The sequence below is a fragment of the Dysidea avara genome, chromosome 6 (assembly GCF_963678975.1).
Source record: "Dysidea avara chromosome 6, odDysAvar1.4, whole genome shotgun sequence".
Taxonomy (NCBI): Eukaryota; Metazoa; Porifera; class Demospongiae; order Dictyoceratida; family Dysideidae; genus Dysidea; species Dysidea avara.
The window spans coordinates 19,162,748-19,182,898 of NC_089277.1; the positions used below are offsets into that span (position 1 = coordinate 19,162,748).

The 20,151-nt window shown below is 38.9% G+C and overlaps 2 protein-coding genes across 6 annotated transcripts in view; one reads left to right on the forward strand and one right to left on the reverse strand.

Annotated features, from left to right (window-relative positions):
- Nucleotides 1-487: 487 nt before the first annotated feature.
- LOC136257782 (uncharacterized) lies at nucleotides 488-12,654 on the reverse strand. Of its 5 annotated transcripts, none has more exons than XM_066051095.1 (8): nucleotides 12,378-12,654; nucleotides 4,653-4,796; nucleotides 4,246-4,358; nucleotides 3,956-4,036; nucleotides 2,529-2,639; nucleotides 2,244-2,312; nucleotides 1,908-2,195; nucleotides 491-1,561 (listed from the first exon to the last, which is right to left on the reverse strand). In XM_066051095.1, the coding sequence occupies exons 3-8, from the start codon at nucleotides 4,283-4,285 to the stop codon at nucleotides 1,239-1,241; spliced, it is 912 nt and encodes a 303-aa protein (XP_065907167.1). In that variant the 5' UTR covers nucleotides 4,286-4,358; nucleotides 4,653-4,796; nucleotides 12,378-12,654; the 3' UTR covers nucleotides 491-1,238. The 5 variants fall into 5 exon arrangements, with proteins under 5 accessions (XP_065907165.1, XP_065907164.1, XP_065907163.1 ...); XM_066051094.1 differs by having other exon boundaries at nucleotides 3,956-4,039; XM_066051093.1 differs by lacking the exon at nucleotides 12,378-12,654 and having other exon boundaries at nucleotides 488-1,561; nucleotides 2,244-2,309; nucleotides 3,956-4,039; nucleotides 4,246-4,299; nucleotides 4,653-6,463.
- LOC136257781 (uncharacterized) overlaps nucleotides 12,130-20,151 on the forward strand; it is a 119,843-nt gene continuing 111,821 nt past the window's right edge. Inside the window, exons 1-3 of the mRNA XM_066051090.1 lie at nucleotides 12,130-12,211; nucleotides 13,211-13,330; nucleotides 16,413-16,513. Coding sequence (XP_065907162.1) covers nucleotides 13,245-13,330; nucleotides 16,413-16,513 — 187 coding nt within the window. The 5' untranslated portion in view covers nucleotides 12,130-12,211; nucleotides 13,211-13,244. The remainder of the gene's footprint in view (nucleotides 12,212-13,210; nucleotides 13,331-16,412; nucleotides 16,514-20,151) is intronic.

Genomic DNA, 20,151 nt, shown 5'->3' on the forward strand with positions numbered 1-20,151 from the left:
AATGGTCCAATAACACACTCTAATGTGGAAAACTAGGACACATTATATTAATAATTAGAGCATCATGATCGTGTCTGTATACTGGTTTCATTAACCTAACAACTGTAACAAGGAACAATAATTTAACTGTATGTGTTGTGTTCTGTACTAGAAATAGTTCAATTAAAGGCCACCCTGAAAGTGGGCCAGTATGATTTTTTTTGTATTCCAATTTGTTCTATTGTTGAGGTATACTTTTATACAGGATGCTAGCCCATGGTTTAATTCATTGTATTAGTTTACAGTTGGTAACAACAAAGATAATTGTTAGTGATCCTATTGCGTTACACATTTAGATCCTTAAAATCAGGAGACAATGCCTTTGGGTTGGTCTCAAACTGTCAAAGATGTCCATACATTGACTAATATGTGTCTAAATATCAGAGCCTTTCCTATTTAGTTATGACACGTGCGCCATGCTAAGTTAATCTTAAATGCTTGTCAAGTAATTTTTAATTTTATATTATAATATCACACATTACAAAAGCATATTATTACAACCAAAATGCTTTGTGGTGCCTGCACCACAAGCAGGCACCACAAGCATGTTACATACACAACTACAAATCAAGCCATCAAAAAAACTTACTTACATAACATAAACAGGATTTCAAATCAAATGTAATACACAAACAAAAACCAAACAGCACAAACATAAAAAAACAAGTAACACCATAAGTATAACACAAATGTATCTACTGATTGGATCAAAGTGGCTATATATAAGAAGTAAAAGAACAAATAAGTACATAACGTAGGTAATCAACTGCTATATTGGCTAAAAGTTTTTACACGATGGTCAGTGACTCATGATCAGTGACTTGCAAGCCTGTCCTACAAGCCTGTCCTATGTGTGCATGTCTCAGTGACTTGCAAGCCCGTCCTATAGATTCAGTACAACTTTTCCACAGACTTTCATACTCAATTTTTGTTGGGGTTAGTCTCGGCACACATACATTCATCAAAAATTGCTTTAATTGTGTCAGCTCAGCAACTGGTATTGGATGAAACTACCTGTCCCACGAACAATGCAGAGTTTCATTATCTCTTTGTCGAAAAAGCTTTCTTTTGCTAGGCGAACTGATAATGTTGGAATCTTGGCTATATTTAAGAGCTTGGGATACTTTTCAACTACAGTTTCAGGTTGTTGTAATTGGATTTTATTGATTGGTGGCAGTGGTTTTCCTCCTTTTGAACAGCTAACTGTTTTTAAAAAAAGTTGATGCTTTGTTGTTAAGTAGCGGCTCTGTAAATGACCCAGCAGCTCCACTACGACCACTAGATGGTGTATCAGTAGTGTTATCCTTTGATATGGCTCCACTACAACTGCCAGATGGTGTATCATCATTTGACACTGGTGACGATCTATTCGATAGTACTAATGGTGATGCATGTGGGCTTGTCCAGCTTGTCATGTTGTCAGTGTTGAGTCCACTCGATGCTGATAAGTGGAAAAGATAATTCAGTTTACAGTCTAGCATCTGTAAATGGTGATCCATCTTCACAACTCTGTTAGCCAAGTCTACATCAAATAACAAAATAATTAACAAATGTAATTATATGGCGTTTATGAAAAGTCTACAATGTGTTTTTGTTTATAGCACAACTCTATATCTTCCTACACAATTGTGCAAACTTGTGACTACAGGGCCACGAGTACTAGTAATATTATGCAAATTTCTTGGAAAATCAACAAGACACTGTAGATTTTGGTTCTATTATAATGGTATGGGTAATGCACTGAAATAGTGCCCAAAGGAGAGAAACCATAAGCCTTAATTTTACACCAACATCCCACATAAAAACAGAAAAATCCCCTTTAAGTATTGTCCAACGGTAGTTTAGAAATATTTACAAAATAAACTCACCTTTTAGTTCCTCTTTATACTGTTGTTGTTCTTCAGAATTCTGCTTATGCGTAAACTCGTGATTTGTGAAGCCCTGGTTATGTGTGAAATCCTGGTCATGTGTCTGGTCACTTGTGAAGTCCTGGTCATGTGTTAATTCCTGGCCATCAATTGTAAAATCATAGTCCCAATCATCATAATTGAACTCATGATCATCACAACTGGATGATGTGGTACCAGCATGTAACTTTTTTGACTTGACATTCTGTGATGGATTTCCGTCATCTTCATTTTCACTTGAGTCTTGATCTGAAAAGTTCTTCAATAAAGTTTCACTTTGTTAATTAAATTAAATACCTGACTCCTCAGATTCCTTTCCACTTCCAACAGCTATGATGCTGCCTCTCTTCTTTGAAGCACTGCCTGCTATTAACAAATAAAACAGTATAATAATTTAATTCAGAAGTCCATGCAATGTATGTAAGCAAAATGCACCTGAACAACAAAAAAAACTAGCCAACTTTCTACTCTTACATACTGCCATAAAAATGATGCAAGAAAATCAGATGTGCCAAGGTACGTAATCAGTGTATTGATGGTGTTGACTATCCAACTATAACATGGTCATATCCAATGACGTACTCTTCTTGGACTTCTTTTGATCTTTTGTAGACTTCTTTGCAGTTAACTTTGACTTCTTCACTTCTGGTGCTGTTGTTTTTGACTTCTTGACTGTGCTTAACTTCTTTTCACCTAAATTTATTGGATTTATATTAAAGATACTGAGACTAAACATACCATCTGTCACTAGTTTTCTTTTTCATCCCTTAATCACTTCTAATATAATTTAGACAATGGCATGTACCATTTCGTTTGATGTGTGGAGGTCTCTTATTTGCGAAGAAACCTGGTATCAGGTGTCTTACTGGTACGACACCTGACAGTTGTTTACAGCCACAATGTGGCCCACAGTAATGCAATTAGCCTTTTGTGGACAATTAGTATTTTGCACATCAGTAAACACCAAGCGATTGGTACGCTGTTATCTTGGGTAGCTCAGTGGATTTATAGAACATCCTGGTAACTGGTTAATCAAAAAAGCCATTAAAGCGCGCTCTGTAGACCAAGACAGCCATGCTGGCACCGGCTATTCCCATTCGCTGCCATTCACATGTATCTAGCTATAATGCCTCAAACATACTTTTTATCGACTTTACAAACCTTCCGTTATTCACACTCCATGGCTTTCACGACCTCACCATCTTTTGCTCGCTGAAATACCCTCGGTGTTTACAATGGGAACTCTCTATACTAACTCCCTGCTTCTACGCCATTGTCTAAAACACTTAGACACTCACAATAGGCGTCTTCGAGGATTTAAAACCATCGGTGACGTAAATAATTACCTCGGCTGTGCCTTGGTAATTATTGACATCACCTCAGGTTTTTAAATCCTCGAAGACACCTATTGCGAGTGTCTAACTATTACAAAGTGAACATGACTCAACTGCCAACATTTGAATCTACCACAACATATAGCCTAGAAACATGAGGCCTTAATAGTGAGTGGCATTGATGACACAAATGACAAGCTAACCAGATGTGTTCACTACAATAAGCCATGCGAACAGAAAGTAGTATGTTTACTAATGTTTAATGTTTAAGGTGGAAATTTGTACTGCTTCCCACACACAGTACAGATGTTTCACATATTTGGACATGACATGACAGAACAGCCAGTACATGACAATATCACACAATAGTAGTCATGAGACAGCCAGCCTGACAATTGACTAGGAGCACCTATAAAACATCATCAAGCATGGTGCTTGATATTTGGGAAAGAATTGTAGCCAGAGCTCAGTACTCAATGCTGCAGCACTATTTTGAAATAATCTGTAATGTCTACAGAGAATGGTGTTTATTGTTTACAGACACGACTCACATGGAAAAAGAAGGTGGAGACTTGTACACCTTCCCATACACTTAAACATGAGTTACACATTGCCTAGGATATGTGGTGTAGGGCATGACATAACAACACACAACAACAACAACATAAAGCTTACCTTTCTCATTATCTTTTAACATTTCTTTCTCTGGTAGAGCATCACAAGGTTGAATATTTTCATCACAGGTGTAGTTAAATTCTACTAAAAATATAAGTAATATGAGTTACACATCTTATAAATATTATGGGACCAAAAAGTTTGGCCTCAATAACAAGGTGGCCTTGTAAGCGGGCTGTTCTTAGAGACCTACTGTATTAAAGGTACGTACATCTAGCTTCTATAGTAAGGCTGTGTTATTGCATGGACTGTAAAAAAAGGATTTATGGTACAACTATATATAAGCTTACCGGTTTTTCCATCTATGAAGGCTTTTTCCAAGGACAGCATGGCTGCTTTTGTAGCTAGAATTGTATACAAACCAACTCCAACAGTAACTATCCTCACTAATCTATTGTCAGAGCTAAAGTTAAATACAAGGCTGATATTACATGACAGCAGTCAAGCTGTTTTACCCAAAGACAATCAAAGCTGTGGAGTAGTATAGAGTATAGAGCATGAAAAAAGGTTCAGTAAAAATATATAGGACAACTAAGGCTGATTGTCAGACAAATTTCCAACAAAAGTCAACAGTAAAAATCAAAAATCAATTACATGATTGAGGTCACAGTACAGTGCTTACTGGAGTGACATCCCTTGCAAACAGTTATCATAATCTTAATTGTATAAATGCAGTGCAGCTATTTTTTTAACATACCACTTCCAGCTATTTTTCCATTGTAACACTTTCTCCCAACTTTTACAGTGCAGAATCCATTTTCTTTCGAGTTCAATGTCACTTGGTTAGCTTCACGTATACTGACCTTTTCTTCTTCTACCCAGTGAACCAAATAGTACACCGCTACATGTCCAAACAAATAACCAAACATCATATAGTAGCTTAAGCCTCAGAATGCACACACCATACATTTAATATAATAAAGACATGACAAGAATGTAGTAAACATTAAGGCATGATCGAGGTGACCATACTTCACCGGAGTTCCTTCCACATTGGGCAGCAGATATGAAACTGACAGTGCCTTTACTGGTAGCTTTCCAATGATCAACTGGCACAAATATCGGACCACACAAGTGAACAAGCTTAAACCATTATAACCAAACCCATCAAAGACAATTAGCTACAGTCATGCCATACTGAATAAACTTATATAGCTACCCTGGCATACCAGAAGTCCTTAGTGTGAATTGACAAGCCACGAGGGAGCAGTCAGCTAGCCGCGCCTTTGCTATAAGTTTAGCCATGAGTGGCAAGCCATATAGCGAAACTGCAGCCACCAAAGACAATTAGCGACCACGTCATACCGAATAAACTTACCCTTCTGTATTGCCATAGCAGAAGAAGTCCTTAGTGTGAATCGTAGTCTTCACCAAGGTGACACTTGGATTTCGATTGAATGCACCAGCAACAAACTCACAACTGTGACAAACAATGCGAGGGAGCAGCCAGCTAGCTGCACGCCTTTGCTCAAAATACAACAACAAAAACTAGCTAAATACAAATAAGCTAAGCCACACAAGTGAGCAAGCCATAGTTTGGCTCCCACCACCACACAATACTCAGCAAGCAACATGCAGACACAAACTCGATAGAATAAAAAGCATAAACTCACTGTTCTGTTTTGTCATGGAGGCTTTGAACGCTTCAGAGCGCACTACATTCCTTCCGAAGAGGCGACTACTACAGAGTGCCAACTACAGTGTAACTACATACCGGTACGTACTAACCCACATACGTAATAAATTGTAGTAATGACGTACGTAATAACTTCCATACTTTATTGCGTAATTACCAAATACGATTAAAACAGAATAGGCCAGTTGCATGTAAGACCTTAAGAATGCAATGAAAAATTAATTGCGTATTGCGCAACCGTGGATGCTGTGGATGCCCAAAAAAATGTATGTCCTACTATTGTGTCATTACGGCTATTCCAATGTAACTTAGCAGCTACTTTCACCTCATCAAAGACTAGTACACCTTTGCACAATGGAGGTGTAAACTGATTAGTTGAAGTATATGCTTGCACTCTAGCATCATACTTTGCACGCTCATCTGCTAGTCTTGATTCAGCTTCACCAGCTGCCTCCACATTACTGTTAATATATGTCTTGAGGGTTCTAGCACAAGGTAACTGTATAAGGTTGAAGCTAGATAAGGCCTCATAAGCTGCTGGGCTTCTTGTGTATTTTGCTATGGCTGTACAAACAATATTATCACAAACACACCCTATACAGCAAGTATGATATCACTATCTGCCAAAACAACAAATTTCATAACTTTCCTTCAAGCACTCTTCACTATCGATGACAAAATTAATAAAAAAATTTCATTCTCCATTACTTTCTTTTTTATTTTCCAACACCCCCTTTATACTAAGACGATTCCTTTTTTTAATATTCTAAAAGACTCCTTCATCCCAAATAACTTCCAAATTTACAATGTCTAGCTTCTATCCCAAATATCAATTGCAAAAACTTATATCGCATATTAAATTTATATTTAATTTGCAAAATTTAATTTTGCTTAATTTTAGATTATTCTTTATCTCTAGTCTCCATCTGTTGTTCTTTATACTAATTCTAAATTAATAAATTAATGAAACCTGATTCCAAAATTAAATATAAATTTAATTTTGGATTCTGAAGGGCAAATGTATATTTATAATATCCATTTGCCATTCAATGAATCCAAAATTACATTCAATTACTGACTTTAATTTTGGATTCATAAATTGATACTTTATAATCACTTACCCATCCTTATTGTAATTAGACTCCACCTGTTTCCCTTTTTTCCAGACACTAAATTGCAACAAAAAGTAAATAAAAAACTTGACTGAAACACACAGGAGGTAGGTCACATGTCACCTGGAATGCCTGGTTGTGTAATCAAATAGGGTTATGAGTGTGATCAACCTCCTCTAACTGAAACATGTCCCACCATTTTTCTCTTGATCTTTTAGAAATGACAGTCGCTCTTCTACATCTTGTCTCCATGTTTCCTTCAGTAATTCTCCCTTGCCACGTTTTTCTGCTTCTGATAATAATGTATAAAGATCCTCTTTTGATTTGTGGCATATCTCAGATGTCAGCTTTATAAGTTCCTCATGGGTAGCTTCATTAACGTTTACATCATACCTTGCAAGCCTTTTAACCTGCACAGCATATTATTATTATCATTTTACAGAGCCAACATCAGTTTCTACACTACCAGGAGCTTATAAGCACCGAAGGCGCTTAGTCAAGCCTTGGTCAGCCATTTTCTCTCCAGTAAAAAGGTTGGTGAAATGTGCTTTTACTTCATGAGGATCAGTAAGGGATGGATTACAGTGGAAAGGGCCTTTGGCCCCAAGGAAAGTCTTTATCATTGTTAAATTGGATGATGAGCCATCACAGACAAAAGCATAAACTTTAAATCCATGGGAATGAAATTTCTTTAGTACATCCATTACACATGACAACATTTCTTTTGCTTTGAATGGTCCACTGGTGGTGTAATATGGACCAACAATATCACACTCAGTAGTCAAATCCCTCCATAACGTCAGCAAGATATAGTCTGTCTTTTTAGTGTCATTGTCGTCCACATCTAGTTTCAAGTACAGGTCACTTAGTGTCGCCATCTCCTGTGCATTCAAAGTGATTTAGAAAGGTTTCCTGAACAAAGTAGGTAAAGAAAGAGTGGGAGAAAGTGGAAAATTATGCATGCTAGCATTGAGATTTATCCTAAAAGTCAACTTGATCATGTCAGAGTAACTGCACTAGCATGACATTCATAACATAGTGCTAGTATCAAGCAGTCATCATGCTGGACTAGAATGACATTTTTTGGTGCTAGCATCAAGATTTATTATTGTGTCAGCACCACACTATGACATCGGTGCATCGGATTTCTAGATGTGAATACTAATGATGCCTGTCTTGTCCAGAAAAAGTAAGCTAGTAAAAATTACATTTTGGTTTTGACATTGCAGATTTTTGTTTGATGAATGCAGCAAACAATCACTGGTGAGACTACTGGTAAGACTACAGGTTACTAACTATTTAGTAACCCTGCCACAAGTTTCGATTTAGTAACCTTTATATAGACTATACACAATAATCACAATTAACAGAGACAGACTTATGCACTTAGACAAATTCACAACATTGTTATGTCCTACAGTTCAATGGATTCTCCTGTTGATGAATCCTTCAGCGATTCCCTTTTATGTTTTAAATAACACCATGTCAAAATTAGTTTGTGGATTTCCTGTATATTTATGACAGCACTAATAGTACTGGGTCACATACAACCAAGTACATACACCAACGTACACCAACGTGACAACCCCCTGGTAAGTGCACCAATGCGGCAATCTCCTGGTGAAGCTATGCACACGGCTAGGTGGTGTGTGAAAGCACAATTGAAATTATGATCCAAAATCAACTCAATATGTCACAATAGTGACATGCAGATATAACACAATAGTGGCATCGTAACTAGAGGCTACCAGTAGCTAAGTGCTGGTACATCATTGATGTGGCAATGGCACAGTGATGTGTACACAGTATATGCATACAAAACACAGTGGCGTAGCTACACCCGGGAATTTGCCCAGGCATCATTTCACTTTGCCTGGGCATCAGAAAATGGTTGGGTCACACAGCCACTCATAATATCGCGTTTAGCACATAAATCCTCCCCCACCCCCATTACCATTAATTCTACGCCATTTGCCAACAGCTTCTGCCTCAGGTTCTGCCTGCCATCGACACTTGCACCCTCTCTAAAAAAGGGGTGTGCCGCGATATGAAACAAATTAGCGCTGCGCGTTCAGTTAAAATCAGAAAATGGTGCCATGTGTTCTCCACGTGACGAGTGAGTGTCTGTTAGTTGGATATTGTCTGATTATTGTTTGATGGTGCGAGGTCCGTGATAATGCTCTAAACAGAGTCCTCTAATAGCGCCCGAATTTATTTAGATGCAACGTGACACAAGGGGAACAGTGTGGAGCGAGGTGTGGAGTCAGTGTTGTACGATTCAGGAGTGGAGTGTGATATGTGATGTGTGCTATGATTAAAACACAATTGTATTAGTCACAGCGGCTTATTACATAAGTAATTGGACTAACCTTTCTTTGCATGGATTTACGTTCTTTGCTAGCATTACCTCTACGCAATTTCAAGCTATTAGGTGATAAGTACTTCATTGGACAATGTGAGGAAGGTTGGACCCGTGAGGCCTTTTGCACAGGAGTCAAAGATTGACGTTTCTTTCCTTCCATTCTAATATAGTACATCAACTTTGTGCAGCACTCACACCTTTCTTGTGCAGAAGTACAGAAGAACCACATGGGGCAATCCTGGTGGTCTAGTCTATGAAATGGAAACCCCCACTTTCTCATCTTCTTAGTATCAAAAGCCATCATTGTGCTAAAATCAGATGGTAATCCTTTACACAGATAGTAACAAGAACCAGGAAGCAATGAAGCAATTACTTTATCAAAGCACTCTTTATCTCCTGGTAATTGCCCATGTTGTACAGAAATAAAATTTACTTCAAAGCTAAAAGAGACATCGATTTCATTTTCACAGGTTACAATCATCCTTGGGTTGTGACACGGAGATTGTGAAAGTGAATCTATATCAATCTTTCCATGAATTATAGCCCACTTCTTGTCAGCACTGGTGACGTTAACTGAGGAAATGATGCTGCAAGATTTGTGACAAATCCATCAAAAGCTGTTAATGAACAAAGCTCATGATATAGTAGTGTTAATGCATTGCTAATGTCTAATAATGAGTGATGAAACTTAATTGTGTTCAAGTTGAACAGCTTCTCATAAATTTCTATAACACTTAACTTAAATAACTTACAGCTGATAGCACCTGAAGTCTCATGTCCTGTTGTTGCTCTTGTTGCTGACACGGTGTATTGATCTGCCAGCCTCCGCCTAGACCTAGGCCTAGGCATGTAATTCTTACGTTTTGGGCTCCCTGTGAGCTTAACTCTCAGTAATTAAGTTTGTGGGTAGCTTCTCCCACATCGTACTTGAGTCTCTAAATAGCATAGAAACTTTGTCAGCTTGTTCTAACTATTACATAAAGTATTGAGTGAAAGTATATATTACAACATTTATTTAGTCTATAATCCTTGCAACTGATGTATGAATAATACAGTGATGCTTTGTTTACTTATGACAATTACATTTTTGTAAAGGACTGATGATTTTTACATGCACTACTAGCTACAATCCTCTCTAGTGACAATTTGGTAACTTGGCATAGTGTCGGTAGTACAAACCTATCTGGAATCTTGTTGATACCCTGACATGCAGTCCAAACACCATTTTGTTGGGTAATAATTACCCCCCCTCCCTGACTCTTTCCTTAGAGAGTACTCATGTGCCACAGCAAGAACTCAAAAGATTGTCAATGTCAAGAAAACACAATTTGCATTACTTGCTATATGCTTACTCATACTGTAGCTACTGTATATGGTTCAAACTGTAACGTATTTGTGACTGGACTTGTGCATATGGATCTCCAATTCTATGGCCTTGAAAGACCATAACTTAGTTATAAAGACACATAAAACCTGAACTTTTTCTATCTGTTAAATGCTCACTTACACCCAAATTTCAAGGCAATAGGATTTTTAGCTGAAGATATGAATTTTCAAAGATTGTAAACTGGATGTGTGTGGAAGACTCCATTTCGTAAATCTGGTCACATTTGTGCATAGTACATATGTGTAAGCTTTGGTGAAATACAGACATCCAAAATCATTGCATATTCTCCAAATTGCAGGAAAGTTGGTGATTCTACTCAGTTTGACTATACAGCTTTAATAAATGTGAAGTGTATAAAAGTTTGATCAATAAAGTGGCCCCAGGATATTGATACATAAATAGTCCCCCCTTTGTGGTGTGGGTATTCATCATGTATGATTATAACCACCCAGCCAATTTAACTGTTGAATTAATTTCTATGTAATTATGGTGATAGTTAAAATATTATGACCATAAAAGGGTATGTGTACAAGTAAAGTTTGTACTGATCTTAAGCTAATGCAGCCATAATGGAGATCAGTGGCGTAGCCAAGGGGGGGCAAGGGGAGGCATTTACCCCCCCGTCACTAAGTGATGTTTTTAAAACTTCCGTCACAAGCTTTAACTGACACGCATCCCAAATTACTGTTTGTGCACTACAGTAACTACGCGAGTGCTCACAACATTCAATTCGTTTGTGAATGGCGATATTAATACGATGATTTCTTGCGCGTTACAAGCAATTAATAAAACTATGCGCTAAAAATAAGGTATGCCTGAATCCCCAGGGGTTTCCCCCGTATAGACACTATGCCTTTACCGAACGAAAATATTAGACACAATTCTATATTTAGCCTACACTACTCACGTGATTGTGCATTTTTCGAACCTAAAGACAGATGACCCGCTCAAAGTGACTTCGCAAGAATCGCAACTCAGAAGTGACAAGTGATATGTAATGATGCTACAAACCTACGAGGTGATAAAGTGTTAAATGGACCAACTTTATTTTCCCCGAGATAATCATACTGGATCTTCGTACAGTGTAGTGGCATGCCAGTTTAATTTTTCACTTTGTCAGTCAGATGATCCGTCATGAGCTTACAAATTCTAGCAGGAAAGGTGTAGAGTTGGGATTTCGTGCCAATACATGGCATTTGAATTTCGCCGGCTGAAGTGAGTGAGCTCATCACACTATACCAGTGTGCTAGGACTGCAGCACAGACTGTGGCTGACGTAAGTAACTGTGATACATTGTACTTGTACTAAAATATTCACAATATAGTTCTACTGGATTGTGGGCGAATCTGTTGGGAGTACAGTAGTGGCACGTGCGATGATGCTCGACGAAAATACTTCCATTGATAAGTGATAACTTGTAGCAAAAATCAGTAATGAAGTAGTTATGTAGCTAGTTACATAAGCTGTAATAATACAACACCGTATGTTGGATAGCCCATCATTGGGTCATTAGCCTTTTGTGCAATTATGAACAATTTCGAGTGTTTTGTGGGGGATGCCTGCCCCCCCCCCCCCCCCCCCCCCACTACCGTCTGGCTAGCTACGCCCCTGATGGAATAGAAGTGTATAAATAAGAAGTACAACTGAATACAACTGCAGTCGATGTTAAGTGCAGCATGCGTGATAAACGAAGTACTTTAGTAGTGCTTATACTAATATTTCTCTTTCTGGTACTGGTCAAGAAATCTCATCAGCAAGGGTAAATATTGTCATGTGTGTTAGTAAAGTATAAATTATTATGTGACCCGATTTCGGAAAATCGCCCGTATGGGCGCAAATGAAAATGTTCAGGAGAACATTTGAAAAAAACCGTCAATTTAAAAAAAAGTGATTTTATTGCATTAACATATGGCTATATCACTCACCTCACTGTCACCTTTTACGATGCAAAGGGTGGCTGCGCTATTACACTTCTTCTTCGAGTTACAGAGACTTTTAACTAGTGCTGTAAGAATCCATTCCATGCGTTACACGGAATCGCTAACAAATGGTCCGATTTGTTCTTCTTGGCGGTAAAAGTAGCTGTAATGGCGGCGACAAAATCGTCTGGGAAAGGAGGACAAAAGCTTTTAGCTGCGCTAAATTCTATGGCTGGTGACGAGTTGTCTCTTCCATCTGAAGACCTACATCAGTTTGAGGCGCTTATTGATGACTACTTTGATGACGACAGCGGAAGTGAATGGGGGGAGGATGTACCTTGACAGTTCCACTAGTGAAAGTGACACGTCTAGATGGAATTTCAGCCATTTGACTATTGGTAGGAAAGCACTAAGGTGATTGAAATGAGTAACAAAAGAACCCATAACTATTGTACTATGCCCCTTGTCCTCTCCTAGCAGTCACCATGATCACTGAAACTGAGATCAATATAATTATTATTGTGGCTGGATCCACAAAAAAGATCTTGTAGTCTTTCTTTGTCTTTTCAGCCTTTAAATTACACAGAGCAGTAGTGGTATGTTAGGGATACAATGTGACCAAATTTCGAGCTGGTACTTTATTTACAAGTCAAATTTATGTGATACCTAGTACATCTATGAGATCCCTTTTCGCAGATGTAGTCACAATATGCTATAAAAAACTTTCACTTAATAGCATCTAAATAACCTCTGCACATAGTACCACCTGATTATTGTTAATTATGTACATACATCAGTATGTGTACATGCAATTAATTATGTAATATTATAAATTGTAGAATATGTAACAAGAAAGTGAGTAGATACCAGCGGATGGCTAAGACACATGTTGGAATCTATTATCAATCATATTCTTATCGTTGTGGATTTTTTAACTGGCGTCGTTGTCATGGGTCAAGGTCTGTGTACATGAATATGGTTATTGTGCACATGTACTGTATGTGTAAAGTGTATAATCTCAATTAACAATTGTTTATTATAATATAGGATGCATAAGCAACAGTTGTAACATAAGCATGAGTGATTTTCCTGATACATACGCACAGGCACAAGAACCTCAGGCCCAAGTGTGAGCGCCTAATCCAAAACAGCCAAGCTGTGAAAAAAGAGTGCAGCCCCCAAAAAGGCTATGGTGAAAAAGGATGTGAAATCCAAGGTGGCGGCCAAGAAATGGCTGTGATGGTAGGTTAATGGCAAAATTTTATAGCAACAATTGTGAATTTGATTTTTCACCATAGCCTTTTTGAAGGCCGCACTCTGTTTTGGATTAGATGTCGCTTCTTTTTGTATTTGTATACCCCAAAGCCAGCCTGTGGCCGGTTTTGGGGCATTTTAAACCTTTTTTTTTTCTTTACCACAGGAAGAAGAAAAAAATTTAAAATACTTTAACTATTTTTGATTTATCAGTAAATATACAAATATATATATATATATATCAAACAGTGTACCGTACTGTTTAAGTAGGTATTCCCTCAAAAATGATGCACGCCACCTAAAATGCTGCCTTTAAAAATCATCCTAGAGTTCTTATTCCACGAAAATCACCTTTAAGGAATAATATCAGTCCATCTAACATGAAACACAGCATTAAAAACAAGAAAACATTTACCGGTGACCAGATATAGAATTTTTTTTAAATCTCCAAAACTTGAAATTTCATATCACTCACTCTCTGACCACAGTTGCAAGCCTAGAGCCAAAATGAAGTAGCGCACGGTCACCATTTTATGCTACAACAACAAACTCACCAGTGGGATGTACCTTTTGGGATTCCGACGAGTGTACACTCTGTGTGCCTTGTCTTTCCTTTCATCTTCAATCAGGTTGGTTGTCTTCCTCTTCAAGCATCTAAACCACACCAAGGCATTAATTTTCCGTATCGACACTTTTCTGTAGACACCACAAAATTATTTCAGAAAGCACTTATGCTGTTGAAAGAACGAGGCCCTTATAATTTCAAGTGTTGCATGTGAAACAAGTGTTGCACGTGAAACATTAAGGCTGCTGAGTTGTCACTTCGAGTTTTGCCAACACCTGGACCACAATCGACAAAGAGATTTGTTACTTAATAGATGGACTGATACTCAAAGGCTTGTTCCTCTGAACACACAGTGCTGGACGGCAAGATCAATACTGGACAGCGAGTCTAGCTTCTGTCTTATGTTTATCCATGATGTAATATGGCCCCCAAATTGCATTATTATACTCAAGCAGTGGACGCACAAGGGATTTGTATAGTTTAAGCATAATATCTGAGTTCTTACATTCAATTACTTTAGAAATGAGATCTAAAATACGGTTAGCCTTATTTGCAGTAAAATCTGTGTGAATGTGGAACTTAAGTTTAGAGTCCATGCAAATTCCCAGATCACGTATGTCCTCCAAAAGTTCAAGCATAACACCATGTAGGGTATACTTGTGGTTGCAGTTAGCAGCAGGATTACCGATATGTAAGATTTTACACTTAGTGACATTAAAAGACAAAAGCCATGTTTCAGACCATTGTTCAAGAATATCTATATCGTGTTGTAACTGCAAACAGTCCTCAGGAGATCAAATAATCTGTATTAATATACTAGAAGGATGGCGGCATAGCTTGTCTACTTTCTGATATCGCAATACAATTCTCCATCTACTCGCCTATGCATTTTTTAAATTTGCGTACCTATTGAATGGGACATTCCATGGAGATATAAAAACCAGTCTAGCTACGTTGTCATCCTTTTAGTATGTTAATGCCCAATGATAAATGATTGTTTTACTGTGGTAAAGTTGCTGTCCATGATTCTGTCGTGGCAGAGGATCACAAAACAAAACTATTTTGTATTGTGGTATTGGGGTTTTGCCACACGTTTATTAAGTGCGTAAAAAAAGTGAAACCGCTCTATTCGTGTGATTGGACAGTACTCTAGTGGAAATTGTATTACTTCATCCTGTTAGTTGAGACTAAGCTCCAGACAACTGAAAGGGCCTGTTTGTTCGAACAACTTCCGGCTGGGGTGAACAGAATGCGGACCATCGTACTGAGACAGGTCATAGATCTGAGTGCCACTGCTACTATGATCAAAGGTAAACTATGCATGCTACTACCGGCCTATGTGCTTCCAATTTTGGCACAGTACGTACTTTAATAAGCTGTAACTAGCTAGCTGTGCTAAAACAAAAAAAAACTAAACAAACTAGTATTTTAAAAATTGTTAATTTAAAAATAAAGTAGGGATCTAGCTATGCAATAAAAAGTAGTGAAGCAAGATATGAATGATGATATTACAGCAAAGCTTGATGGGAAAGTCCCTACTTTGGCACATTACTTATAATTTTGCTCAATGCCAAAGTAGGGACTTTCCCATCGAGCTATGCTGTAATACCATCATTCATATCTTGTTTCACTACTTTTTATTGCATAGCTAGTTCCCTACTTCATTTTTAAATTAACAGTTTTTAAAATACTATAGTAAAGTTTTACTATTACTATATATAACAAAGAACAATGCTAGATTTGCCTCTGCAATTATTGATCCAGTCAATGCAGAAAAATTTCAGACAATTTCCATTTATATAAGTAAAAAAAAAATTGGAATTTTCAACTAGAGTAGGGATCATAGCACATTAATAAAAAGTACTGAAACAAGTTGGAGTAGTCCATGATATTAAATCACAGTAAAACAATAAGAAGTGTTAGATCCCTACTAGCTGTGCTCAAGATACCATAACAGAAATGCACAGTAGGTATATAACACTTCTTACTGTTTTACTGTGATTTAATATCATGGACTACTCCAGCTTGTTTCAGTACTTTTTATCGATGTGCTATGGTCCCTATACTCTAGTTGAAAATTCCAAATTTTTGTGTACTTGTTTGTTAACTTTTTTTTGCAAATAATGATTATGCCTGGTGAACTCACGCATACCATATCTGAGATCCCTACTATATAATACTATCATACTGTATGATTATTGTTTGCTATGAATTTATGACAGGTCTTATTATAGAGTAGAAACACGTTATATTCCAGAACTATATTATGTTCAAAGATCTGATTGTTGCTCTGGATATCATGGAGTACCTCCTAATTGTGAAGGTAAGAGCTATATACACAGTTGATTGTATAAGTATATAATCAATCCACAGAACAACAGGTACAGTATTTATGGCATCCCTAAAAAAAAGTAGAATAATAAACATCATTGGAATTACTGTAATGCAATTGTAGCACAGGCCGCTCGGAGTCCACTAACTCGTGAAGATACAGTAAATGATATCAATCACAACAACAACAAAATCAGTGACACACTAACTCTAAGTACAAAAGGATGTCCTAGAGTTACAAGTGTTTATTAGTGGCATGCAAGTTGTTAATACCTATACAAAGATCTGTTAGTTACAACATTACTGTAGTGCATAATATTACAGTATTACACATGTCCCCTCCTTGTAAGTACATGTCCCATGTCAAGGAACCCCATCTTGATAGCGAAGTGGCTTACGTCGATTTCTGTGTTGCGGGTATCTTCTCAAGTTATTTCTGTCCTCACTTTGTGGGTACAGCAGTACTTCTGGTGCCTCAACTTCCTCTTCCCCATAGTCATCTACCAGTTGTAGGACAGTTCCTGGAGGTGTGTTGATGCTGTCTTCTTCTATTGTATTTCGCACTTGACTATCTTGGGTTCCACTGCCAGGCTGGCTTCTATCTCGCATTTGCTGAGGACATGGTTTCAAACGTTCAAAGTTCACTACTTGGCGTCTTCTACTGCCCGTGTCCTGAATGCGGTATACCAGATCTGAGATCCTCTTTATGATTCTATACGGGCCAGTCCATGGGCAGTGTAGTTTCTTTGCTTTATGCTTTCCTACCACTGGGGTAAATAACCAAACCAGATCTCCCTTTTCATATGGTTCACCGTGTACCTTTTTGTCATAGTGTTCTTTCTGTCTGCAGGCAGCCCCTAGGGAGTGCTTTCGTGCAAGTTGATAACTTTGCTCTAATGACTGGCGGAGTGTACTCACATACTCTAATGGGGTGACTGGAGGAGTGTTGGGATTCCCATAAATGATGTCAAGTGGTATCTTTGCTTTCCTTCCATACATCATATAGAAAGGGGAATACCCAGTGGAAACATGCTCGCTTGTGTTATATGCAAAACACACCTTTGCCAAGTGGCTTTCCCAGTCCTCACCCTGTTCATCTGTAACTGTAGCCAACATAGCCAGAATAGTTCTGTTGAGCCTCTCCACAAGGCCATCACCCTGTGGGTAGTAGGCGGTGGTGTGTGTCTTGTTGATTTTTAACAGCTTGCTTACTTCCTTTACCAAGGTGGACTCAAATTGTGCCCCTTTGTCTGTATGCAGCTGTTCAGGGATCCCAAATCGACAGAACATGTTATCAACCAGCCTATTAGCTATTGTTTTGGCCTCTTGGTTGGGAATTGCATAGGCCTCAGCCCATCGTGTAAAATAGTCAGAGACTACTAGGATGTACCGGTTGCCATTGCTATTTCTAGGAAATGGACCAACAATATCTGCGGCCACCATTCGCATGGGGTATCCACATCTGATGTTTTGTAGTGGGCCTCTGTGCTTCTGGATTGGTCCTTTCTTTGCAGCGCAGTGTGGGCAGTTCTGGCACCATTCTTTGGAGCTTTGAAAGTAACCTGGCCAATAGAACCGTTCTTGCAGTTTCTTAAATGTCCTGTCTTCGCCCAGGTGCCCACCCATCCTTCCTCCATGTATTTCCTGTAAAACTGAGGCCTGGTGGTCCTTGGGGACTACTAATTGGAAGTGTAGTTGACCCTGGCCAGCCTTCTCAAACTTTCTGTATAGAACACCATGTTGGAGCACTAGCTGGTCCCACTGTTGTGTGAGCTGGGTTACTTCTCTACGATGTCCCTTGAGAGTGTCAGCTATAGGTTTACAACCTGCTTCTTTAGCCTGTAGCACTGGCCCAATGATGTCATCTTGGGACTGTGCTGTTAGCAGATCGATATCTGTAGTTGACCGCTCCCTCTCAGCTATACTGGTTGCTGCCACCTGATGTGTTCCTTCATTGCCACAGTGTGACTCAAGTCGGTGGCATTGGTTGCACGGCCGACGTGACAGAGAATCGGCATTTGAGTGGCGTTTTCCAGAGCGATGCACAATTTCGAAGTGATATTCTTGCAGTTGCTCAATCCAGCGTGCTAATTGGCCCTCTGGTTCCTTGAAATTCTGCAACCATGTTAATGATCCACGGTCAGTTCGAAGCACAAATGGATTACCAAGTAGGTAGGGACGGAAGTGCTGGATGAATTTCACTGCTGCCAGCAGTTCTTTCCTCGTGACGCAATACTTCCTCTCTGACTTACTTAAGGTACGGCAGGTATAGGCAACTACAACCTCCTTCCCTTCATGCTGCTGGGAGAGCACAGCACCAATACCATCATAGCTAGCGTCCATGTCCAGAATGAACGGCTTGGCAAAGTCTGGGTAAGACAGGACTGGCGATGTAGTTAATCGGTGTTTCAACACTGCAAACGCTTTGGAGCATTCTTTAGTCCATTGGAAGTGACGTCCCCTTTCTGTCAGTCTATAGAGTAGCTTTGCTATAACTGCAAAGTTGCGGACAAAACGGCGGTAATATGAAGCCAACCCTAAGAATTGTTGCACCTCTTTCACTGAGTTAGGTGCTGGCCATTTTGATACCTTGTCTGTTTTTGTAGGATCAGTTGCCACTCCATGTCTTAATACCACATGCCCTAAATAGAGAACTTCATCTCTACATAGGGTGCATTTATTAGGCTTAAGCCGCAAGTTGGCTTCTCGTAAGCGTTGCAGAACTATTCCAAGGTTTTTGAGATGTTCGTTGAATGTTCTTCCCACAATTATAATGTCATCGAGATACACCAAGCATTTGGACCACTGTACTCCTGCTAACACCACATTCATTAGCCTTTGGAAAGTGGCAGGTGCATTACAAAGACCGAAGGGCATTACTTTAAATTCGAAAAGCCCTTCGTGAGTAGTAAAAGCTGTCTTTTCTCTGTCCTTTTCATCCATCTCGACTTGCCAGTAGCCACTTAACATATCCAAGGTACTAAACCATTGGGATCCGCTGAGTGTATCCAATGTATCATCGATACGGGGTAGAGGAAAAGCGTCCTTTGTAGTAACTGCATTCACCTTGCAATAATCCACGCAGAAATGCACTGTGCCATCCTTTTTCTGTACTAATACAACTGGGGACGCCCACGGGCTTTTAGAAGGTTGGATAACACCTTTTGACAACATACTACTCAGCAAATTTCGCACCGTTTCCTTATGGTAAGGTGGCGCCCTTCTTGGTGGCTGGAGGATTGGTGAAGCATCACCCACGGAGATAGTATGTTTTAGCACGTCAGTCCTCCCCAAGTCATCTTCATTAGCTGTAAAGACATCTGCATACCCTAGAATAGCGTTATATAATTCGTGCTGCTGCTTTGTGGTAAGTGAATCCCCACTCTTGGTCACCAAATCCCACAGGAGCTCTTGTTTGTGAAGAGGGATCTCATCCTCATCTGTGGAGGAGACATGGCTATCTGAGTCTGGTTTCACGCTCGAAATATTAACTTTATCATCCAGGGGAGAAGCCTTACCAACCAATCTTGCTACCCTTGTAAAGTGTAACATAACAGCCTCTGTTGAGAAATTTGTTATTCTCATTGGGATGGTTGTATGGTGTCCATCGCTGACTGGTGTCACTACGGA